The sequence below is a fragment of the Pieris rapae genome, chromosome Z, assembly GCF_905147795.1.
Source record: "Pieris rapae chromosome Z, ilPieRapa1.1, whole genome shotgun sequence".
Classification (NCBI taxonomy): Eukaryota; Metazoa; Arthropoda; class Insecta; order Lepidoptera; family Pieridae; genus Pieris; species Pieris rapae.
In genome coordinates, this window is record NC_059534.1 from 10,839,603 (window position 1) to 10,865,982 (window position 26,380).

The 26,380-nt window shown below is 32.2% G+C and overlaps 1 protein-coding gene across 1 annotated transcript; it reads right to left on the minus strand.

Moving 5' to 3' along the window:
• LOC110997557 (glutamine synthetase 2 cytoplasmic-like) lies at positions 1-26,380 on the minus strand. The gene is made up of 8 exons (XM_022265778.2): positions 26,269-26,380; positions 8,347-8,390; positions 5,883-6,080; positions 2,591-2,752; positions 2,159-2,372; positions 1,788-2,045; positions 1,385-1,524; positions 1-859 (listed from the first exon to the last, which is right to left on the minus strand). Exons 2-8 carry the CDS (start codon positions 8,369-8,371, stop codon positions 711-713), a joined length of 1,146 nt encoding a protein of 381 aa, XP_022121470.1. The 5' UTR covers positions 8,372-8,390; positions 26,269-26,380; the 3' UTR covers positions 1-710.

Sequence of the window (26,380 nt, forward strand, 5' to 3'; positions counted from 1 at the left end):
ATTATCGGAAACAGTTAATACTGATACAATATAATAGAAAATGGAAGATTAATAAGGTCCTGTTTGTATAGCACAGCATAGTATAAAGTTTCTATAGATTGACAATAATTGAAGTTATAATTGTGTGTACCACTTAATTTTTCTAAGTTATTTGATTATATACTAAACTAAGCCTAACTTGATATAAGACGACATGATAAAATTGTTCGATAATATATGTAATGACATGTGATTATTATGCGTAGACTATGATATGAAAATAACAATAATAATTAACCTTTAAATATCACATAATATTCGTAAAATATCCTCTATAATTATTTATAATATCTTATGTGGTCCGATAATATGCTACCTTTACCACGCTAGTCGCTAGCCTAGCACATAAGCTGCCTTTGGAATGTTTTTTGACCTTAGATTATAAATTTTGTGCATTTGTATGGAGATGCTTTAACAGTCTAAATATTAGTAATTTATTAAAGAAATATTATTTACATACACAATATTTCTATATTTCTATTAAATTATGGAACACCGTTAATTGATCAGAGTTACAAAAAATGTATAAAAATTAATACAAGTCTAATATTAAATATATGTGCGATACTTATTTGTAGATTCGGGAAAATCTACAGGAAATTTCCGTGACATATTCAAGTGGGAAGGCGCTAGCTAACGCGTTTAAAGGCGGCATTGCTATCACTTTCATGTTATTCATTCAATATGCAAGTACGCATGAGTGCGTCGATGACAGAGTAGGGATCACAGTTGGATGCTGGCCGACGGTCCTCCAGGTAGCCTTTCTTTTCTTCAGCCACTGCACGCGGTATTCTGATGCTGCAGCCGCGGTTTGCGACTCCTGAAATAGAATGTAGATACCGTTATTAAGTCAACAGCATGATTTTTATTGCTTAACTTATTTTTAAGGTCAGTCTCCTATGTCCAGCTTAATCGCTTAGCTAGTGATTAGCGGACCGTATCTGGTTTCTTCTATGTGTTTGCTAAAGTCATTTTGTGATTTGATATTTTTAAAGAGTACCGAGAGCTTTTTCTTTCGCCTCTGTCTTCTTTGCCGATAAGTAGGGATGTCTACTGTGACAAATTTAATGACGTGGACAATAAATAAGTGATACCTGTTTCTTATATCCCATAATAAACATATTTATATATTTTTTATTTTATATTAACCACCTACCCTCGGGTATTTTAAAAACATGATTGGACGAGCACATTTGTAATTTGTTTGAAATGAGAAATGGCTTTCAGATAAACTTTTGCAAATCAATTGGAATTTAATGTTGGTCTTCAAGGGTAGAATAAACCTTCTTTGGGGACCTCATGAGGGAGGAAAGTATAAGTAGTATAAGTATAAGCTGAATCTCACCTGCACTGAAGTCGTTAATACTGGCGGTCTCGTGCAGACCGGTGAGACGGCGCTCGTTGTCTTTGCCTCCGCGAGGATCGTACACCTTAATGTGCTTCATGTGCACCTTGGACAGCTTGTCTATCGCCTTCTCGATTTCACTGGTAATTAAATAGTATATAATCTATAATAGTTACAAAACAAAAACTGTGGCCCGAGTACCTAACCTAAACATAAACTGCTCATGGTAAGAGTCCACAACATTTTCTAGTCACACTGACTCTTCTTACATTACACAAACGATAATAAAATAGTAAACAAATACCGTGAATCGGCTATTGACAAAAATATTATAAAAGTAATTGTCCTTTGGTTAGGCTAAATTAAAAATTAAAAATATACATTTAATGATGACAATACTTACATAATACCGTTCTCTTCTCTCATTTTCTTCGTGGAGAAGTTAGTGTGTGCACCAGAGCCGTTCCAGTCAGCTACAGGTTTGGGATCAAAGGTTACAATAACACCGTACTCCTCAGCCAAACGGTGTAATAGGTAGCGGGCTATCCAGAGGTCATCTCCGGCGGTGACACCCACAGACGGACCAACTTGGAACTCCCATTGAGATGGCATCACTTCCGCGTTAGTGCCAGAAATCGGAACACCAGCGTACAGACAGCAGCTAAATAAGAAATTAAATAATTAGAATGATTTTATAAGAACAGTTTGATGTAATTAAATAGATAAAATAAATAACCGAATATATCGTCTTATTAATTAATTGAATAAACTTACATGTAGTGAGCCTGGACGAGATCCCTTGCGAAGACTTTGTTGGCCCCGACGCCGCAGTAGTAAGGTCCCTGAGGGGGAGGGCAGCCGCCAGGAGGCCAACCGAAGGGCCTCAGGTCTGCGTCCAGAAGAATGTACTCTTGTTCAATCCCGAACCACGGTTCCTCAGCCTCGCATTGGTCGTACGCTTCTTGGCATTTAATGCGGTTGTTTGTTTCTATTAAAATATAAGGCGATATTACGACATTTATAATATTTAATGGGATACTGTTTCACGAAATTAAATGGTATAAGTATTGTGTTCTCTCTTAATTAAGACCATTGAACACTCTCCAATATTAAGTTCTTCGTAGTGCTAGGTTTATTTAAAATCCTTTGTTACATTATCACCCAGAAGCAGACATGTGTTCCACTAACAATATAACTTCGTCTTACCAGTAGGTTTCATGTTGTATTTATATGTATCACACATAACAAGGATGTGGTTTCCTCGTCTGAAGGGATCCTTGTAAATAGCCCTCGGAGTAAGGTAAGTATCAGCATTGTGGCCTTCAGCCTGTCCAGTGGAACTACCGTCAAAGTTCCACTCCGGAAGATCTGGAAATAATAATACAATTGTATAGAATTTACCTCATTATCTCTTAACAAGCCTAACGTCGTCTAACACGGACCATTGGGTAATATAATCCAATTAATTAATGGGAATTAAAAAGGAATAAATTATATTATAAAAATCCTAATGGATAGGAAAGTACTCGTATAAGTGAAGATTAAATCCCATTTAGATCATGACCCAGGACTCTACTACGCAATACAACGCTGCGTCCGATCAGTGCTTGTTTGGTGTTTTTCCAGACTTAAAATGGTGATTTACAGATTATAATTTATTGAAGTAATAAAACCTAAAACTTGATTATCCAATACACAAAACAAATCCTCAAATCCGACTCTACACAACGCTTAACAGTAGCTTTGTTCATTTGAATGAAAACAATCGTATTGAAAACTATACTTGTTTTCCGTACCAACCGTAGGTTGACCGTTAAACTGCCAATAGCAGTATTAATTATTATTAGTCGCGTGTACCACGTTTCACGCAACGTTAACCTTCTTTAGTAAAAACTTAGAGCTATATAATTAAACTCAACGTCACAAGTAAGCCAAACACACAGGCGTTAATTTACCCTCTTTATAAATAAATCAGTCTAAGATCACTCCTTTTCGTTAAAACATAAATACATTTTTACGGGCGAAAAGAAAAGAGTACTAGGTGATTAGGATTAGGTCTGATTGTATTATACCTAGTATCGAAGATATAAATAATGTTATACATCATAAGAAGTGAAAAAAGGGACATTAAAAACTCAATGGCACTAGAATTTTTTAAGGGCTGGGCCTAACATTTCTGTATCTGTTTCATGATCATTTGGTAATCTAATAGGCAAGTAGGTGATCAGTCTTGTGCCTGACGCACGCCTTCGACTTTTTGAGTCTAAGACAAGCCGGTTTCCTCACGATATTTTCCTTCTGCGTTCGAGTGAATGTTAAATGCATAGGAGGAAAGTTCATTGGGGCACAGCCGGCAGTCGAATCTACGACAACCTACCGACCTATACTATATAGGCGTATTAATAATTTATGGGACTAATGATAACATTCCGCTCAACTTAGTAAATAACTACAAATCGAACAAAAATTAGTAATTATTAATCAGATTATATATACAACACTGCTTGCACAAATAGCTAGTCTAACAAGAATCTACACTAAATATGCAAATATATTTATAGCCATCTGTGCCTCGGCCAAGAATACTGAAATATATAACAAATTTACGGTATGTTTACTTATATTATTAACAAATAGTTTCTAATGCTAGAATACTATAAGATATTTTGTAATTACAGGATAGTTTTACACTATTAATTTACACTTTACCGTATATTTATATATTATAAACAATTAGTCAATCTAGCACTAATCTACACAATATAAAATTCACTGAATACGCAACCCTATCCTTCTGGATAGGGTTAATAATAGGATGAAACCTTTTAAATTCTCATCAAAACAGCGTTTATTTGTCCGTTCCAGCCACTTGCATTGGAAATCGAATTCACTTTCTAAGTCCTTAGGGTTAAAAAATGGAGGGCAATATTTTCCAGTATACAAGGAACTGCTACGGGTGTAGGCTTCATACAGACAGTTCTCGGTCATCGCTTCCAATATCCTTGACAATTTATCTAAAGATAAACAGATGCTTTAAGAGTTACTTACACAAATTTTTGAAGACTTGGGCAAATACCTTTTAGTAGCTTTCTAGACAGTAGCTAAAGTCCTTAATTCCAAACGTAGGCAAAACTATATATCTGCATGTTTTTTAACGATTTCTTTGTTAATAATAATAAGTGACGACAACGAAACTGTGGTTTTGTCGGGAATTAAACTAGACTTCAGTTTTATAATAAATATAAAACTAAACTAGCGTTAAATAGGCAAAGTTTTAAGACCGTTTTAATCGATCGGTTACATAAGCTATTTATTTTTAATCTTCATAAATCAGATCAGAACCTACAACGATGACATACTGCCCCCTTTGTGTTGGCCTAGTGTTCGATGTTGAACCCTAAGATCTATAAATTCCGACAGCGCACCTAGATTTTTATTTCTATGAGCTTACCACCTTCATGCCTAGGTTGACGACATGAATCCGAATATTAGTTGTTTATTTAAAAAAATCCTCAAAGAAACAGATTAAATACTAATTCAAACATATTTTTCGGATCACTAGCATTTCGTCAATCCGAATATCACAAATTGGTGCTGTGAAATGATGGAAAATATTTTTTTTTATAAATGATATTTTTTTTTGTTGTTTGTAAGAGAAATACGAATTACATATAAATATTTCAAACAAAAGTTTTTGTTTCAAAGTTATCAGTATAAAGAATACTATAATCTAGAGCGAAAAACATACGCTGAATAGAGCTAAAATGAAATCATAGATATATGACGCGCGCACATTTCAACTGGAACATCCGTATTATGTACTGTAATTAGCATGCGGCCTTCATTATTGTTTTAACGAACATATTCTGTACTTGCCTCAATATACTTCACGTGAATGAGGTTAAAAAAATAACAACAGACTGGCTGGAGGCTTATCTAAGGCTCGTCATGTTCATGTCAATCTAACAGGCAAGTAGATGATCAGCCTCCTGTGCCTGACACGCCGACGATATTTTCTACGGCCGGTTTCATTACAATCTTTTCCTTCACCGTTCGATCGAAAGTTAAATGCGCACATTGAAAGTAACTCCATTGATGCACATCCGGGGATCGAATCTACTACATTATGGATGAGAGTCGTATGCAACTAGGCACTGCTCAACTGAGTTGAATAAACCACTCGAAATTCTAATTATATTATTTTCGATTGGATAAATTGAGAGAGAAAGAAGCGTATAATTATATTTTTAGATGCATTACCAGCCTTGCCTAATATGTCATTTTGATCGATGACAAGAGGAAAATTATATATCACATAATTCACACTTATAATATGCAACAGCATCTAATTCGAAATGACAAAGAAACGATTTATTATTTTATTAGATACTAAATCCAAATTAGATATCAGTTACCGCGGCGGAACGTTAGTTAGGAATAGACACGACAAGCTCAATAAAATATATATATATGTGTATATGGATAATTAGACAAATACCTTTTGGCTGCTTTGGAATGAATCCGATGGTACGATCCTTGCACCGCAAGTGCTCTCCAGTGCCATCGATCCAAATGTATGTGGCAATAATTTTATCTGCTGGCAGTGGTAGGTCTTGGTACCGGTTAAGCAAGGTTTTTGATAACACAGCATTAGGCGAGTTTGTTAGAACTGGCCCAGATAGGATTTTAGGGTTATCTGTAAAAGAAAACATGATAAGTACATACATAATTAACAAATGACAATACAATTGTTTTATATTTAAATTATGTTGAAATATTTAATCATAATTATATTTTCATATTCTAATTAGTGTTTAAGATACGATTTCAATGTATAAACTGCGTAGTATTTAGAATAATATTTTAGAAATAATCAATAGCGTTTTTGTTTATTTGGTTCAAAAATCAGTTTGAATATTTTATTTTCACTCAAATTTACGACCTTTTTACGCTCACTGCTCGAAATACAGCAATGTTTGTTTAAATGAAGATATAAATAAGCGATCAGTCAGTGGCATTGAAGTAATATCCTTCCCGGAATACGTCGATTGCCTTGTCCTACACTGGCAGGAAGTCCAGCATTACTTTTTACGTTGTTCTAAATATACCATATATCGGCGTTGCATGGCTATATATATTAATTTTATTAAGATATCATGTACTAACTTTATACAGGTTAATAAGCTAATATCTATAATCATAAATTCGTAGACAATTAAATATATCTAAACGATAAGATTTATCACCGATTACCACCGTTTAAATATCTTAAAGCGGAACATTTGCTTAGTAAACGACTCTGAGTAGGTACGGTATTAATATCAACATGGATATAACTATTATTGTGTATGTAATAATAACCAAAAGATTACTTAACTTCCAAAATATTTTTAAAAATGTCGGAGGCGAAACACGTCGCTAACATTAATTAATCTATTCTAAAATAATTTAATTAATATTCCTTTCTTAGAACTTCCATAACTTGAAACAAAAATGACAACCTGGCCGTCGATCTTTCAGAATCAACATCACATTAAATACTTTACATAATTCATGAAATATTCAGAGTTGTATCTTGAATGTATTTTAATAAAACAACACTTTGTAATATGGTTTGTATCACTAAAAATTTCCCATTCATCAAATCTATTGACAATCTCAACAACGATGACGTTCCTACCTTGAATTTCAATAAATCTAGTAGCAGGATCTGTCAAACTAAACGCCACGTAGGCGTATCAATTATATTATAATTATTTGTGTCAAAACTTAAAATTTTCAAAACAGACCACAGATTGGACCTGGATATTACAACTATTAAACAAATTTCTGACGGCATCTATAAAAATATGAAATAATTATATATATATATATAGAAATAAAAATTATATTTCTTAAACGACGAAAGACATCAAATATTTCCCGGAGAGGAACAGTTTAATTGGAATATTTATTTATTTTATTTATTTATTCACACTTCGTTGCAAAGAAACACAATACATAAAAATTACAAGGGATGCAACGGGCGGCCATATCGCTAACAAGCGAGGCAACCCCAGTTGGAAAAAAAAAATGAGTGATGAAAGTATGAGTTATTTTCATAGAACGAAGCAACCCAAGCAGAATTTCAAAGTTCACAGTATTGAAAGCATTGCTAAAGTCAAGCAGAGTGAGAACAGTGAGCTGCCCTCCATCCATTCCTCGACGAATGTCGTCAGAGACCTTAACCAATGCAGTAGTCGTGCTATGCCCCGGGCGGAAGCCCGATTGAAAAGGCTCTACAATCGAGTTCTTATTCAGAAATCCGCTAAGCTGCGAGTGTATAAGGCGCTCTAGACCTTTAGACTGGAATGGTAGAATGGAAATAGCCCGGAAGTCAGAAAAGTTCGGCGGAATCAGGCTGTTTGGTCATATGAATATCTAAACTATCCTTCCCAGAAGTAATAACTTGTAGAACAGCTGGCAAGATAGGTAAATAAGTTGGGAATATTCAATGGTCCATCGTTAAAACTTTTCCTTTCACAAATATTTCAATTAGATAAATCCCTCCAATTCTATCGAAAGCCCTTCGTTAAAGACTGACTGAATTCTGACTTCAAAATTAAAGTTTTTTTTTCATACAATGTCCAATACTTGGCGTATACTAAGCCCAAATTTGGCTGGGAGCGTATCTGATTACAATGTACGTTTTTGTCAACCGGTAATCATAACTCGCGCCACGTTTTTTTTAATCTCACCCCATGAGCAAACACCACACACACATCTGTTTAACTGCAAGCACCCTTTGATTCACGCTCAAAGATCAACAAGTGGTGGAGAACAAACAAGGCCAGTATACGTTAACTGTCGCTAGTTTCGTGATATACACAAAACTCTATAGTTTAATTATGTTACCAAACTTGTACGGCAGAGATGTGCGCGGCCGACGCCTCGAAGATAGTTAAATTTGTGTTATAACTTACTTTCTATTTTCGTGCTGTCCGCCATGTCTGCCTATTTTTAAGACCTGGAACAAATAAAACATATTATAAGCATTTTTTTTTAATTTTTTTGTTAATATTAATAGTACTTTAAAACTAATGTTATTTTAATTACTTGACACGTCAGCGACACTCAAGACGATAAGGTCGTCGATTTGATCCCCAGCTAAACGGACTATCTACGTTCTGGTATGGTAAAGAAAACATCGTGAGGAAACCGGTAGCGTTAGACCCAAACACAGACAATGTTGTTACGCAGTCTACAGACCTATAATAGGCAAGAGCCTATTATAAAAAAAGAAGATGACAAAACAGATATAGAAATCGGAGACTGATTTTTTCATAGAATAAAAAAGATAATTATTATAATAACTATGCGTGTACATCCCTTTTAGTTCAAAATACTATACACAATTATATATAATTATGTTTCGTGATGATCGTAGACCTAACTTTTATGCTGTTTGTAAATGTTAATTTTATCGTATAACAGATACACGTGTATTAATGAAATTAAGACCATTCGTATATTTCGGAATGTTATGCAGCTCATTTGGCATTGACACAAAATACCGTTTACGATGGGGCGTCAGGGCATATAATTTTCGTCATCAATCTAAATCAATTTAGCAATATGGAATTCGGTTTACATTAATCTTTAATTTTTTTGCCATTTAAACGTATTGATCGCGGATCCGAACCGGGATATGCCAGGGTTAAGGAATCAAAAGCGGTCCGGACAAAACTTCGATGGTGGAAATATATACCGTATAAGTACACAAATTGTCTGTATCTTATATATAATATGTTTAGGTAAGAACACCTTACAGGGAAGTGTTTATATAATATTGATTAGCTCGAGGCCCGATGCGGGCTTGCGTGTACACAAAGAAATAATTCTTATCATCTTTGCACATTTAAAACAAACTTGGTTCAAAATATACACTCAGGTAGAGCCTATAAATAGGGTCCCGGTAGAATGCGACAGCGATCCCGAAGCCTCTGTAGCGCGGCTTTGTAGGAACTACTCGAGATGTATACTAAAACAGTAGGTATAGATAACACAGTCTCTGAATAGCAGAGATATTGCGGGGGATCGAATCCCACAACCCTTGGAACTTTTGAGTGCATGCGCAAATACATTTTCACCTCGGATTTAAAGAAAGGGGGTCTATAAATAAACCAGTCAACTTTTTTTTCTTTTTTTACACTTGGTTGCAAGAAATACAGTATTATGTACTAAAGGTATAATGTGGACAGGCTATGCTAATCCAGTGAAGATTTAACAGAAGATAGAGAAGGTGTTAGCTAAAGGTGACAGAAAGTGATTTCCAGTTAAATTTTTGTACGTTACAAATATTTATTTGTAAATGAGATATTTATAGTTTATATACTAATTTAATCCTAGAGCCAGCAGAGTGAGCGATGTATTTTAATACGCAAGGTAAATACAGCATTATTCAAAGTAATATTAATTTTTAAAATCATTTGTTTTAATGCTTTTAATTATTATTTCTCCTGGTGGTTAAACCAGTCTTGATTCCCATTAGATGGACAATAAGGAAGCTCTATATTACAGGCTAAAATATAAAACACTGATGCTTTGTGTTTCTAGCGTGTTTACACACCATTACCATAGATTCAATACATGACAATACAACATTTACGGCCTCTTAAACGTCCATAAGTTTATCCCTCGTGGTTGATATATCTTAAGAACGGTGAATTAAATTAATGTAATGGACGACGACAATGGTCAAAAGTGGCAAGAGGCCTTTTTTAGATTAATTAGCAATATTTAAACCTTAACAAATAATTCTAAATAGACTTAACTTGACGTGTATTTTGACAATAACGTGATCGGGGGTTATTGACATACGATGCTATTCGGTTTATCGCCTGTCAAGAAGGTTGACGAATCGGAGTCCTTACGATACTTGAACTGTCATTGGAGCGAGATTTATTTGCGCACTTAGAAAAAAAATAAATCAATGAGATTTGACCGCACGATGACGAGTGACTACGAGCGAGCACTGAGAGGAGAGCGTCGCTTGCTTAAAGCATCGGTTGATTTACATAAGACGTGCGCATGCTCATTCTAGCCAAATTATTTTAGCGTGAACAGGCGTAGAGCATTCTTTCATTGTTCTTAGTGCGTTCACAATATTTATATGGAATATTACTAAAAATGCTCGCTCGCTCGATGAAAACGGCGCTAGAACGCGCGAACAGTTGATGTGCTCTCACCACTGAGCGGTATCTTCAAAGCGTTCTTGTGTTCTAACGATTGTTCGTTTGATATTAATCGACCTTATACCCAACACCGCTCAGTGAACTAATATAATGTGACACTACACGCAAAGTACACTGAACCTTCACACGAGCGATAAAGCTTTCATGTTTTTATATCTAGTTCGATACTTTTATCTGGTTAACTTGACACATTTGTGTGTTTCGGGCCTTGGTACACATAGCCAGGTTATCATGAGATTAAAATTCAATGCACTCGAATAACGATTATATATTATTTCGAAATTAGGAATTCCATATCAGGAAAACATTGTCATGTGTGTCAAAAACGTTATTGATTATATCATTAATTATACATATATGCTCAATAAGATATTTGCATGCTATCAAAGCGTAATAGACATACACAAGTATATATATACATAAAATACTTTTATGTCCTGTGCTATTTCCTCTTATGCTAAGCCAAAGTAGTGTAGTGAGTGCATAGGTTACTTAAGAAAATCTATAAAGAAAGTTTTCAATTGGGTCCAATATTTATGGGCAAAGGGATTTTAAATTTATCGTCTAGGTAGAGAAATACATTCACAAAGGAATGAGCTAATATAAAAGTATTCTGACCGGCGTCCTATTGGGACAGATATCTTTGTAATTTATGACTTCTTTTTATAGGCTTGTCAGTAAGCTGAGCGTTTTATAAATAGTGATTTTGAATACTTGGAAGTCAATTCTTAGCTTATTAGTGTACTAAGTCATACTTATTACCGGAGAAAGTGACGGTTTAGCACTATATTTTTGAATTTTAATTATATATTGTGATGTTTTGCTATTTTCAATAACAAGATTACCGAGCACTACACTTTTTTTTAAATAATTTATTTTATATGCTTAGTTACAAATAGGCGACGTCATTGATATTTTGCATTTTATATTACCAAACCACAATGATCTAGGACATTCCATTATTACAAACGTTATATTGGCCTAGTCGTTTTCCTTCAACAATGGCCTTATTGTTAATCGATTGTATTATTAAAATATTGAGTATTGTTACAACGATATAGATCACTAAAAATTATTACAAAAAGATATCTTTATTTTTTAACAAAACTAAAGATATCTTTTTGCAACGAATATAAATTGTTGGGTGAATAAAAAGATATCAACTAATGAATATGGAAACATGGAGAAAGTTATTGAAATAGAATAATCAATATCACGTTATGTAATTAAATAACGTTTATGAATGATAGCTTAATTTCCTTTGATAAGGCCTAACCCTGAAGCCATGCGACGTAGTATGCCATCAAATTATCATATTTCTAAATCCCATATCGTGTGATTGATGTAAACTGTTATTGTAATATTTTTTTATAATATAATATGGGGACAAACGAGCCTAAATATACGAACTTATAATTATTTTATTTCGTTAATATTTAACCGTACCTCGTAGCCCTTTAAGTCCGCAATTGGAATCTTTAACAAATTGTGTAAAAACATTATTTATATTAAATTTTATGCGTTGTTTTTTCCTTGTTTTTGTAATATATTGTAATGTTATGTTGAGCTCATTTACGCACTTGCGGCTAAAATTTTTGTGTATTTTCCTTCATTCATTTTGCGTAAGAATGGCTCGCTAGCCTTTCATATCTGTTACTTTAAATTGTCGATCTATAACTTAATACAGTGTTTTGCATAAATATAAATTATTACATAATTACACTAGTATATATGTCAATGAATACTAACATAGAGTCATCTGATAAATGTTTGTTGTTATGCAATTTACATCACTATAAAATGTATGGTAATGTAAACAAATACCCAATCGATCAGACTAGTAAGCGTCCTTGAACGGATATTTCGGTTTTCGTCCAAAAGCCTTAGGAAAATCGATTTGTATATCAACTTGTTACGGAATTTTTACGTTGTATTGATACTTTCCATATACCATTTTATATGTGTAGTGACACCTAATACAGCTTCAGGGACATGTTTTTTAGATTGATGTTTTTAATTAGACAAGGAGTGGATATTTATTACAACATTTTTCTTCACATAACAAGTGTTAATTGCGTATCAGCGTTGAAAATCCATTGGTTTAATGTTTCATAACGCATGCTTAATAAAATTGGCTCTCAACTTTAATATGTGATAACAAGTTTTTATTTTTAGTATTAGTTATAAAAAATCCAATGTCTAGGATATTTTTATCTAGTTTATAGCTTGGTTGTTTACGATTGACAATATTTAAAACAATATTATTTAAAAGTTGTAAAATATAATCTATTAAAATTTAACACAGGTTTAATCATAATACGGCAGATCACAGTTTAATTCTATTCATTAGCTTAGTACCAAGGTGAACACCAGTTTATAGTCACAATACGTCGCCAACAATGTCACCTACATAATAATTATTTTATTTGCATTTATTGCGACTGGACAAGGATTTTATTGCCCTCGAGTAATTTGCTTGGGAAATCGCAGCATCTTGAAAATGGCAAAGATTGGGACAGACATCAAAATCCGTTTCATTAAAAATTTTATGATTGAAATTGAATTGTTTTCAATGTAATGTGTTGGATATGAAAATATCCAAATAAACTATGAGTGAAGAAATGCGTGAGCGAGTTAAATATACCCAATGTGTATAAGGAACTTCTTCAATAGAGTATACAATATACATTCACACTTTCAATGGTTATACTGTTTTATAACTTATATAACACTTATTGAACGAACGGAGTTTTTAAACCATTTTGTTTTTCTTAAAGACTCTATTCAATAATATATCATTTAAAAACTTGCTTAGTAAGGCCGGAAAAAAAACTGAAAGGACCTCAAATGTCAATTATAGTTTGAATTAACATTCCGAAGTATGAGATAAAATGGTAAGGGTCTTAACAACGAAACGTGTTCTGGTACAAAATTTAGTCCAACTTAATCATCTAGGCCGAGCTTTTAAGTTCTCTATTCCTATTTTTGTATTTGGTCTAGTTTCTGTTTTAGAAATTGAGCTTCAATATAGTGGATTAATTATGGCCATCATTGATTTTTAATCTATTTTAAATTTCGTGATAAAGCGGATTACGTGTGATTGAACTTAAAAATTGTTGTGCATTGTACTGGTGCCCTCGGATAATGCGAGGCGATATTACACATTAATATAAGGCATACTTTATCGGTTATTTTGTTTACTGTATGCGTAATATTTCTATACAATTTTTGTAGTCATAGTTTGTAATTTATGCAACAGTATAGAATTTATACTTACAAACAAACTTAAAAAAAATATGTTTATTATGGAACGTACGTTTAAGTTAGGTATGACTTATTATCCACGTTGTCATTTGAACCTGTAGGTCTACTCATCGGCAAAAAAGACAGAGGATGTAGGCCGAGAGAAAAAGCCGGCGCAAAAAACTCAGTACTATTTTTCAAAAAAAGCAAATCATCAAACTATACTTATTTTAAAACAAATATAGCAAATTAATTAGAAGGAGCCTGTCTAGAACTAGTCCCAGGCCCTTGTATCAACTAGATTCCTTACTATATAGTAAGCCTTTTTACACAGCTTTTCTTTAATATATTTCTTAAATTTTTTTTCCATATTGACAAAGGAAAGTTTGAAACAGAACTCTTTCAGTCTCACTCAGTTTTCATTATTAATTGGCGCATGTTACGACATTTATATTCCATTAAAGATTCAATTCAGATTATAGGCTATTATTAGCATGGAAGAGATTGGGATAGCGATAAGGCTGCCTGTAGGTTAACGTTTATTGTTTATGTGTGCATTGTTGTAGAGTGTGAATTGTTTCGTTAGAAGATCGAACACCAGAAACATATGTCAGCCTATATATATTGTCTGCCTGAGTGGTAATGACACCTCAAACAATCAAGCGACATTTCTGCAATTCAAAACAAAAAGTAATTAGTGTGATTCACCCGCATTCATAAGTTCATTGCAGCCGCGTTTTGGAACGATTTCCATTCCATTATCTAAGGTTAAATGATTCGGACGCGGGGTCATTAACCTTACCGATTTATCTTTTACGATTGACGTACGGTTGCACGTATATAACACATGTTCGGTTTATCGGTTTTTGTGCAGTGTGATATGGAAGATAACGATCATAATTGGATCGCACTGGTTGAGTTGTGAACATGGATTGCCTATGTGGATGTATGGGTAAAAGAGCTTGCAGTAGGTTCGAGGCTAAATCGAAAAAAATTACAATGATTGTACAAAACGGCGCCACTAGTAGTACAAAATATTGTCTATTTTTAGTCGGAGTCTTTTTATAGATTCATCGGGAATACAGAGCCATTTCCATATAAAACATAAATATAACAAGTACTATTTATTGTATGTTGTACGTGTGATCTCAACAAAATTAAGTAAATGATTAAATATTAACCAAGTTCCTTTCTTAATATACATTAACTCTGTGGCGGTGAAAGAAGGAATGTTCCTCCATTTTCCAAGGGAGGAACCTCAACCTGGCCCAAACGCCTGGCCAACATCAAGGAGTTGTATTCATCCTTAGCAGCCAGAACTACTGTGCTAACTTAGCACGTTTCAGAGTATCGTCATCTTATTGATTCGTACTTCCCTGGTCGACTATTAATAGAAAATTTCATCGAGTTTCGCCATCATTTGTCACAGCCATAAGTTCAAAAAAAACCTTAGATATTTAGAAGGCAGACCCTTCTTAACATTAATAATACAGTACAAAAATGAATTCAACTGAATTTTATTTATAATCTCTACCATCTCATTAGGCTTATCACAGCTAACGGTTCCGGCTTTAAGAATGTAACTTGAAAAGTCTTTGTAGGCCCTTAACCAGTTATTAAAACGACTTAACTGTCCGCACCGTCTTTGAAGTATGTTGCTTGGAATAAAATAACATTCTTGACTGCCATTTGATCTATTATGAGGTATCTTTAAACTATATTTCACAATAAATAAGTTTCATTTTCTAACTAATTCTTTCTCTCCAGACTCCAATTGTATTTATAATGTGATGTAAAGAGCATGTTTTTTGGTGAATTGGACTGATGTTTTTTTATCAATAGGAGAAGAGTTTAGCTACCAATTCAAATTGAAAAAAAATATTTCTGTTTATGTATGGTGAGCTGTACAGATTAAAATAATGCATAAAATGTTCATTCCTGTAAAGTGTAAACCGTCACGTTAATGCTATGCTTTTTACTGGCGTTAAAATGAAGATTGTGGTTTTAGCCTATTTATTATTAGAAAATAAATAATATTTCCAAACATTTAGAATTCTAGTCTCATAAAAAGGTGTGAAAAAAACTGTTTATTAGTATGATTTGTATCTTTAAGTATGTATTTTGTATAGAACATAATTAAAAAAATATACAAATCGCATTCGACACTCTTAATTCCAGGGGGCTCGCGAGTGCGTTGCCGGCCTTTTAAGAATTGGTACGATCTTTTCTTGAAGGACCCTAAGTCGAATTACGTTGCCCCCTATTCTATAAAAAAGAAAGCCTATTTACTATGTTTTCCTTTAAGTACATATTAAGATAACAGCGGCGTAAATTCAAAGCGTAACATTTTCATTAAGTATTAATGAAGAATACAATTTTTATCGGAGTTTGCGTCAGTTTTATTTGGGTCAGTAGCGTGTTAAGATAATGTTATATTGACGTTTCACTCCGATAAAACTTATCCTTGTGATAAAGGATGTTTGTATGATCCATCGATAGCATTTATCAATATTCATTATGGGGTGTTGTTTTTAAATAGCCCTTTAACAAGTTGAAGGAGATATGATATTGATTCGATTTTATATATGTGCCAGAAAAATTTGTGTGTTGATATACAGTGTATTCTCGTCCATAGCGAGCAGATGGTGAATTGCACCTAACACGACCCTCACATTCTCCCCGATGCAAGTTGCCTGAAGTTGGACTGAAATATTTGTTTGAAAAATGGTCGTAGTAAATTCTTTCCGAAATGGATCTAAGAGTGTTGTCTACATTCTTCTCTTATGTTCTCATATGGAATCAAATGCCTAAACTAAACGTTTCCCTAAATAAAAACAAGCAATATGAATCTTTAATTTTTATTATCAAAATGATGCTTACTAGCGATTTGTGTTTTAATATTATTGCTGCCTTTTTGTATACACTGTATGTTTTTAACCCTCATAATATCAAAAGTAATCAAATACAATTAAAAAACGTGAGTTTTAGTAATTACATTCGTTGTTAAAGTTTTTTAGGATGTCCCTAAATTAAATAACTCTATGAGAGTGTAAGGCAAATTGATACAAACAATATTGCTTTGTTGGGATAATATGTGCTATCACAAATTATATTATCATACGTTAAGTATATAATATGCACGACAAGGGACAATAAACCGAGATAGCCTAGTTAATTGGAATTTATGAAACAATGCAATACATATAAAATTATAACATGATTAAAAGTTTGTACCACTTTGCTACAATGTCAAGTTTAATATACAAATTTATTAAAATACTTCGAAATCTTTAAGTTTTCGTAGGATTTTTTATTTTTTATTTTATGTTAAGATTTTTTGTATATAAAAGGAGGCAAAGGGCAGGAGGCTCATCTGATGTTGAGTGACGCCACCACCCATGGACACTAACATTGTCAGAAGGCTACAAAGTGGTTTGCCGACCTTTTAAGAATTGGTACGCCCTTTTTTTGTCGAAATTTGTTTTGGAATAAACAAATTTCTACTCATCATATTACTTGTAGTTTTTTGTAGGACGTATTAAATACGGTTTTGAATATTTAACATAAGTGTTATATATTAAGGAAAATTAATTTAATGTTTCTGAATTGATTATTAATTCTATTGTATACATATGAGTCGTGTAAAACTAGGCTATAATTTAATTCAATATTTGTTATAGAATTCCATGTTCAATAACAAAATAAAAATAGAGTATATACTGTATATTAGGATCACATTAGGTTATTACATTTAATATACACGACTTCATCAAAATTCCACTAAAACACTCGCTATCTCTTTAATTTCATCTTCCCAGGATTCTGTTGGCGTCTTTTATTTTTTCTTCCCACTGTGGCATTCCAATTAAGGGACTTTTTGAACCATAGATCACAAACGCGGGCAATGACACCGGCCTTATGTATGTATCTGTATTCAAATACAAGTATTTATTTCAATTGAAATAGTTGATAACGATATGTACATCTGGCCATAGTATTATATTCTGTGGTTAGAGAATGACCCTTCACAGTCTTAAGCAATGTTATATCGACCATATTTGTATTGTTATTATAAAGAAACAGGTAATACTGCGTCACACTTAACGGCATCAAGTATTTTAATAACAAAATAAATTGCGTGTTAATATTGGGTTTTGTCGTTGTGTTATTGTTCATCGTATAAAGGAAATTCAGTTATTTTAAAAATGTGCCTTAAATTCATGTTTTATACATAACAAAAGCCGGAGAACATTAAAAAATGCGATCTGCGATGCTGACCAAGAGAATGCGTCCTTTTCGACCGTAAAATTTCCGCTGGACCGTAGAATACGCGTGTGTGTTTTGTTTTTATACACAAAGACACTGCATGTGGATGTATCGTGTTATATAAACACATCGTCATATAAAATTAATGTAAAAAATATTTCCTGAAATTTGCGCGTGCAAACAGTTCAGATTTATGATCGTCAGATATAATGAGCAATATACCAGGTCCAGTAGAAGTATGTACAGAGGATGGACATAGTATCTAGCAAGCAAGACAACGTGCTGTTGACTTTACAATAAATATAACATAGTGACTATAGCATAAATTAAATTATGACAAATTAATTTTTAAAAAAAGATTTTTAGATTCAAGATACAAGCGGCCCCATAATCCGGCATTGCCCTTGTCTCAAAAATATTGTTATAGATAATAAAGCTAAACGTAAATCCACACATAAACAAGATTCACTGCGATGTGAATAATATTATAATTCTTTTGGCGCGAGTCAACGGTCGTTTACCTTGACATAATAACACACTGTAAACGACCTCAGATCACAAAGAAATTTCCGTACAAGGAATGTTCTTTGTTTGTTTTCGATAATAATATAAATATATTATTATAATTTTTTAAGGTCTAAGTCCCATATATGAAGACCTGGTCAATTTTATATGGTTCGGGCTCTCAGTTGAACAATTATATCTACAGAAGCCATCCGTAAGCAAAATACATGGATGTTTGCGGCCTATGGATCTGATCTCCAACTAGTCATCTGATGACCAACTAGTGCGTCGTTGGCCGTTGCTAAAACAGAGACGATAAGTCACAGACGACGTAAATTAAGACGGTTATAAATTAGTAATATTATTAAAAAATATAACCTAATTATATAATTATTTTTATAGGGATTAATTAGGTTATGAAAAAGGGTTTTATATTTTGGTAATATTAAATTATTTACGGATTTTGTATGTTGAATTTTGCGATGTAACAATAAACAGAGATGTGACATTGACATCTAATATGTAAAACTAAGTCATACGTCGAACGGATGTAACATGTATTTAAAAATACATATAGTACATACATAGTCTAATGGACTCGGCTGTATAATTAGCATGGTAGTGAAATTGGTAACCATTAGAAAATAATTACTCAATACTATTCTTTGTACGTAGTGACCCGAGAGTTGGTGATTTCCTTATTTACCGGATAATGTATCGCAATAGAGCGAGCCAGCGTTAAAGAATTTTAGACCAATTTTTTTTTATTTTCATTATTAACATTATATTAAAACAAAACAAAATATACTTTCAGAAACAGCCCCGTACTATTTACGAGAACCTTTTACTTATTCCAATACAATTTATGGAATTTACAAAAGATTCATTACGTTAAGTATACGTTGGGCACTTAATAATTGTGAAATGCATAATACTAATAGTACATAAACACGTTATTTCATTATTTCCTTTATTATTGCTGTAATTAACTAAATACGGTAATTTATTATTTACACTGAATAATATTTCAACTATAGGCCGATTGGTTATAAGGTTATTATTATTGTTATTAATAATAATAATAAAATACTATTTATGTAGTAATGTAATGCAGTAATAAAATGGTAATAAATATAAATAATTCCAAAGCCTTATCTCAAAGTAAGAACATTAACCTGAATTGAACAGGAAATTTTATTTAATGTTTGTAAAAAAGTGTCAGAATCAGACAGCTGAGCGCTTGAAAGGAATATATCAAGGAATACAGTAATCTAAAGCCGAGATTAAAGATACAATATGTAACCAATATTATATTAATGTATATTTATGCCCTTCGATATTAGGTCATACTGACAGTACGAAAGAAAAACCTAAACAATAACGACGTGAGAATAATAACCATGAGTTATCTGTAAAGTAATAAAAGTTTTATGAAACTGTCATTTAAACCAGCCAATTTAATTAAGGACGAAATTAATGTTTACGATATTGACCTCTTTATTGGTTTTAATATTATATATTATGAGGAAAACTGCTAAGGAGAATTGCGCTAAAAACCAAGGATTATAATTATATAATTTCTATGAAACGAGTAAACACAATATTATTTCTAACCTATACCATATTATTTTTAAATATATTTGCCATAAGTAAGTTTTAATTTTGTAACGGATACTGTCCTATGGTGCAAATGTATGATAGTAATATCATAGCTCTTGTTGTGGATGAAATATAATATTATATAATATTTTTGAGCAGTGTTGGCCTAGTGGCTTCAGCGTGCGACTCTCATACCTGAGGTCGTAGGTTCGATCCCAGGCTGTGCACCAATGAACTTTGTTTCTATGTACGCATTTAACATTTGCTCGAACGGTGAAGGAAAACATCGTGAGGAAACCGACATGTCTTAGACCCAAAAAGTCGACGACGTGCGTCAGGCACTGGAGGCTGATCACCTACTTGGCTATTAGATTTAAAAATGATCATGAAACAGATTCAGAAATCTGAGGGCAGGACCTAAAGAGGTTGTAGCGCCACTGATTTATTTTATTTTATAATATTTACGGTCATAATAAATAGCAAGTTTAATAAAATCTAAGGGTAAACTACAGACTTCGAGGACTCGCGGAAACTTGTACATTGACTGTTTATATAATTATTATTCAACATTTAAAAAAGTATAATATGCAATTCAAACGGTAAGAATATATTGTAATAAAACTGAAATTACGGGTAAAGTTATCTTCTTCCATAATCTCTTGTAAGTACAGCTTGATAACGAAATTGAGTTAGGCGAGGTAACATTCGAACTTCTATAATTGTAGTAATAAAGCTTGTACAAAACAAACGATCTAAATCTAAATCCTATATATTAGATCACGCGATGGTTATTATAGAACGCTTCCCAGATAAGTCAATATTGTACAAAATAAAGCAAATGGTGTAATCCTTCAGTAACTCAGTTGTAGTCAATTTTATATGAAAAAGAATATTTAGTTGATCTTTCGTATATTTCGATATTGATTTTTTTTTTTATTTTGAAGTTTGTACACTTACTCGTTGTATGCTTAGTTTATTTAATGATCCCTCATAGTGTTTTTTTCAATTCCGGTTAGATTAGCAATGTATTCCAAGATTTGTGTATTTATTTATTTCGGCTAACCTTATATAACAAACTTTATATAACAAAAACAATTATATCAAAGAAGGAATATGTACATATTATTTACAAAAAGAAAAAAATCAATAAAAATTATTAAATAGATTTAACTAAGTAATACCTAATTCCGCTGTGTGGTAAAAATGACGATGTTTATATAGAATGTTTTCATGAGGTTTTTTATTATTAAATATTATTTACTCTAGCCCTGCCATCGTGTCCAGGGACTTTTCTATCTCACTATTTTTTTTTAAATAAAAACATTTCATTGCTTCCAATACACTATTTCACGAATAACGTGCTACGCGTCGGGAAATCTTTTTTTTAAATTACAATATTCATATCCGATGCAGGTTATAATTATGGATTTTAATACTCCTTTTAGTATAATAAGCATAAATCGATAGTTTACACAGATCAAGGCTTTAATATTGGTCGTTGTATGTCCGGAGTTCGCGTTACAATACTGAGCTTTTTGTGCGTAGGTATATTTTAGTGTTGATGTGAGGAACTATATATTGAAATAGATATTGCCAATTATAGTGATTAAGGTACTCATGTGATTGAGCCGGTATACATATAATGTAGGTTTTCTGTGTAAAAAGGTTTCTATAAAGATAATAATGCTTATCTGAAGTTTAAATTAGCTAAATCGGTAATCAAAGGTTATAAAGTGCTTCACGTGAAAGTATAATGATTGTCAGGTGCTTACAGCATGTACATATGAAATTATCTCCGTTTAATATTGCCGATATAAAGAGATTATATTTTAGTTAGGAGTTGTGCATTTTTATCTTGTATCTTGATTTAAGATAAGCCATCATATATCAAAATTGATGACAGTAATGATAACACTTTAGTAGTATTAATATTAAATACAATAAAACATATTTTTAAATTTGTAATCATGTATGAGTTGCTACGCTACGTAGAATTATTTATATATGTAAGTGATTTATATATTAAACAAAAAATCGACAGCGTGTGAGTCAAAATGCAAACACTTATTTGCCTATACAGAAGGTTAATAACGCAGGTTTCTATTATTAGAACAGTGACGGAAAATTTAAAATTAGACGAAAAAACTTTATGAGGTATATAAAATCTCCAAACTAGTGATCGTGAAACTAAATTTTATTAAAATATTATTTATAAGAACAAAACTTTACATTTTCGAGATCCAAATCTTGGGTACGATTTCTGGCAAAAATTTTCAAATAAAATTTATAACATCCGACCCATTTGTGGATTATGTGACTTAGAACTACAAAGAAATATAAAATGTACGAGGACCGGGTATTTTCCTTGGGCTTATCAACAAACAGAAAATGCTACTGAATTTCGATATCAGTATTTACTTAGATGACGAGCAAGGCCGTTTTTATTGGCATTACAATAACGCTATTTCGCGTGTTACAAATGCAATCTATAAACTACTATTAGTTTGCCAAGAAAATCGATCTACTCAGAATATCCAAAAATAAAATTAATTTTCCTTTATTTATCGTAATATATTCTGGTTATTTCTATAATCAGAATAATTTAAGGTCATTAACCCAAGTCATATTTTCGAGGATACGGTGCATTCTAATAGAATTACCGAGAATCCGGACTGAGCAATCGGTCTGGCTGAAGTCGGTACTATGCCCACCCGGTAGACAAACTAGACAAAGTAGCATCCTTGGAAACAACGCTGTCAAAATCTATTTTTACCTCAGATATACAAAAAAGATTATTTAAATTTTTGTGCAATTTATTTTATTACAACATTCGGAATACAAAGTGATCTCTCGCAATCAGATAACCGTATTTTTCTGTTTGTATAATTAACACTCATTAAACTAATATTGTCATTGTTTGCCTTTGTTTTATTTAATGATACAACTGGAGTAATATTTACGTTATGTAAAACATTTTTATTATTCCTTAAACATATAGTGTAATTTATATACTTACTTGTGAACTATTAAATATATTTAATTAATTTAGATGTAATATGATATTTAATACATACTTGTCACACGTTTATTTAATATAATTTTTTATCTCGAGTTATTCCTGAGATATAAAATATTAATATAAAAACACTTGTGAAAAATAGGAAAGAACTCACGTGCAGTAACTCAATCGATGAGATAAAAAGATATTAAAGTGTATTTATTATTTTATCGTATATCATCTTTATGATTTTATTATCATTGGAATGACTTTCAAGTAAGTTGTGTTGTGTGTGAAAATACAAACTAAACAAATATGTTATGTATGATAAAAATAAATGAATCATTTTGATATCATCAACGTTGGAAAACCACGAAAATTAAAATTGCTAGATTAGAAAAACTTCATTAGACAAGTTTTTACAATTAAACTCAATTATTGCACTCTAGAAAATTAAATTAAAAGTCCTTTGATTTGCCTTATTTCCATCTTCTATGAATGCCGCAGAGGTATCTGCAGTATTCAGCGTAGGATAAAGACAAAATACAATTTTAATAAAAATCTTGAGAATATAGGATTATAATAATCCCCGTGGCTCTACGAACATAACAGTCCTGGCTTTAAATTGATATTGTTTCGTTTTTAAAGACGGTAAAGTGTTGTAAGTAAAACTTTGCCACCTAAACTAAACTTAGAACTCATTTTGGGAATCATCTTCGTGAACATAGCTTATACTTATAAATTGAAAACATCTATAATAATTTTAATTTATTATCATAAAACAAAATTGCGTTTACAACAAATTATTGTGCGAGATTTGGGAATCTTCCATACCAAACTTAACAGGAAATTCCACAAATAATTATATTGTTTTTTAAATAGTTTTTGAGTAAGTAAATGAAATGTGTAACTACATATAAGATCTCTTCATCTTCAACACTGCGTATGATGAGTTCAAAAGCCATTCCTATTATATATAGTCAATGACATATTAAGCAGCCTATTAACGTATTATAGATATAATTTGCCTGCATTGGCTAAGTCAGACCGACGACGATTATAGATGAGACGTTAAGGACAGTAATTATTTTTAAATGTAGGCTGAAATAAATAGATTAATTTAATTTAATTTAATGTGTTACAGATAAAAACCATCGTCGTAATTGTATTATTATTTATTTTTGTGATAATACGTTATTGTGTTTTCCTTTAAAGGCATCTTATGTGCGTCACAAAAGTACTTGTGAAAATTGAGTAGATATTGTCACCTTATCTAGATTAACAGTTGTCATATTAACACTCATGAAGCATATGATTGTCGATTTAAAATGCTATATTTAATGTTTTATCTGTTTTATATATTGCATCCGTTCTGATTAGACAAAAATAAGTTTTAAAACTCCGTAATATAGACACTAGAGATCTTTAATTTTCAAAAATGAAGCCAACAGCGCTGTGGCTTAGTGTTTAGCGCTTTATAGAGATTTGTGGATAAAAAATTGTTTCGGGTCGTCACAGTGGAAGAGACGAATTCCCCATTGAAGTGCTACGGACGTTTAAATAACGTAGCATAATTTAAACGTATAAACGGATACTTTATTTATATTAAGACCCAAGTTATAAATTTACACATTTCATAAATACTTGTTAAGAAAAAAATAAAAGTAAAATGTTGATATAACTTGATTGGAACGGGAAGCTAGATTTCACGGTCAATGTATATATGTATATAATTTGTATAAAATATATATCATTCCAAACTTTCACTTTGCCTACTCCTTTATGCTGCTTTTACAAAATATTTAATTGTATGTTTAAATTGTCAATTGTAATGTATGTATTTGTTACAAATTCTAAATAGGCGGTTGTTTTAAAAACACCTTAGTACCTACCGACACCAGTGATGTAATCGCTAATTACGCAGTTGCGTATGAGTACTTTTCTATATTAATACTTATTTAAAGAATAATAGATTTTAAAAATGAAATATTAAATAATTACATGAACGTACAAAAACATAAAATGTATAAATTATTACCAAATATCAATGCTATTTTATTACACCTATCCCTTTGATAACTATAATTATATTTCATATTCTGACATCAGTAGTTAAAACTGAACTATAATTTATTCCAATTTAAAAACCTGTATTTAAAACTGGAACCAATCTGCCTAGTTTAGGGTAAAGCATTACAATATTCTACAAAATTATTCTCACAAAGTATTTTAAATCATATTTTTTATTTTCGTATAGATCGTAAATATCTCAAATTTATGCGAAACATCAAGGTAACTTATTTAAAAACAGAAATCAATAAATAAATATGGATAGCGTTAAAAAGGTTTGAAACTGAGTCACACTTTTGAAACAATGGTAACCTACTTATGAAATAATTGCCTTAGTAATAAACTTATCAAACGATCTTTGGTCGCATTAATTAAATATCATTAGAGCGAAGTCATTAAGCACATCATAACAATTAAATAGCGCCAGAATTTATTTATTTTTAGTATACGTCAAACAAAATTTGTATCGACCTGTTTTAAATATCTTTCAGTTATGTGACTGTTGAATTTTCTATTATTTAATTCGTTTATTATTCTGTAACTAATAAAAAATACCGTTGCGTCAGTGACGTCAAAGACTCCTGGGGGCTAACCAGGAGGAGAGTGACCCAGAATCATAATTAAGTAGGGTTCGTTCAGAAGCCAACAGTACTAGTAAATATAAAAAGCGGATCAAGTTTAACAAGTAACGTAGTCGAGGAAAACCAGTCGGTTTTCTCGGCAGGTTGTTAAATGACGAAACAAGCAAGACCGAATGATTAAACAGTTTTATATCGTGGACCTGGGAGACTTTAAAAGTTCGCTCAGCAAAAAGTTTATAACGCGGGAGCATTCGATGGATCACGACCGGGAGTATGATGCAATTCGCAATGCAACTGCACGCAAATACCGTTTGACACGAGCATTGAGTTAATTTCACAATCGAATCCCCCTCGCGCACAACTCTAAATAAAACTTAATATTTACAGTACCTTGATAAGTATAAAGTCACGCGCGAAACGTGCTTGCCGCAACGAATGAAGCACTAATAAAACCGCCTCGGGCGAAATTTACAGATTGACTGATGGCTGAACGGCTTGCGTG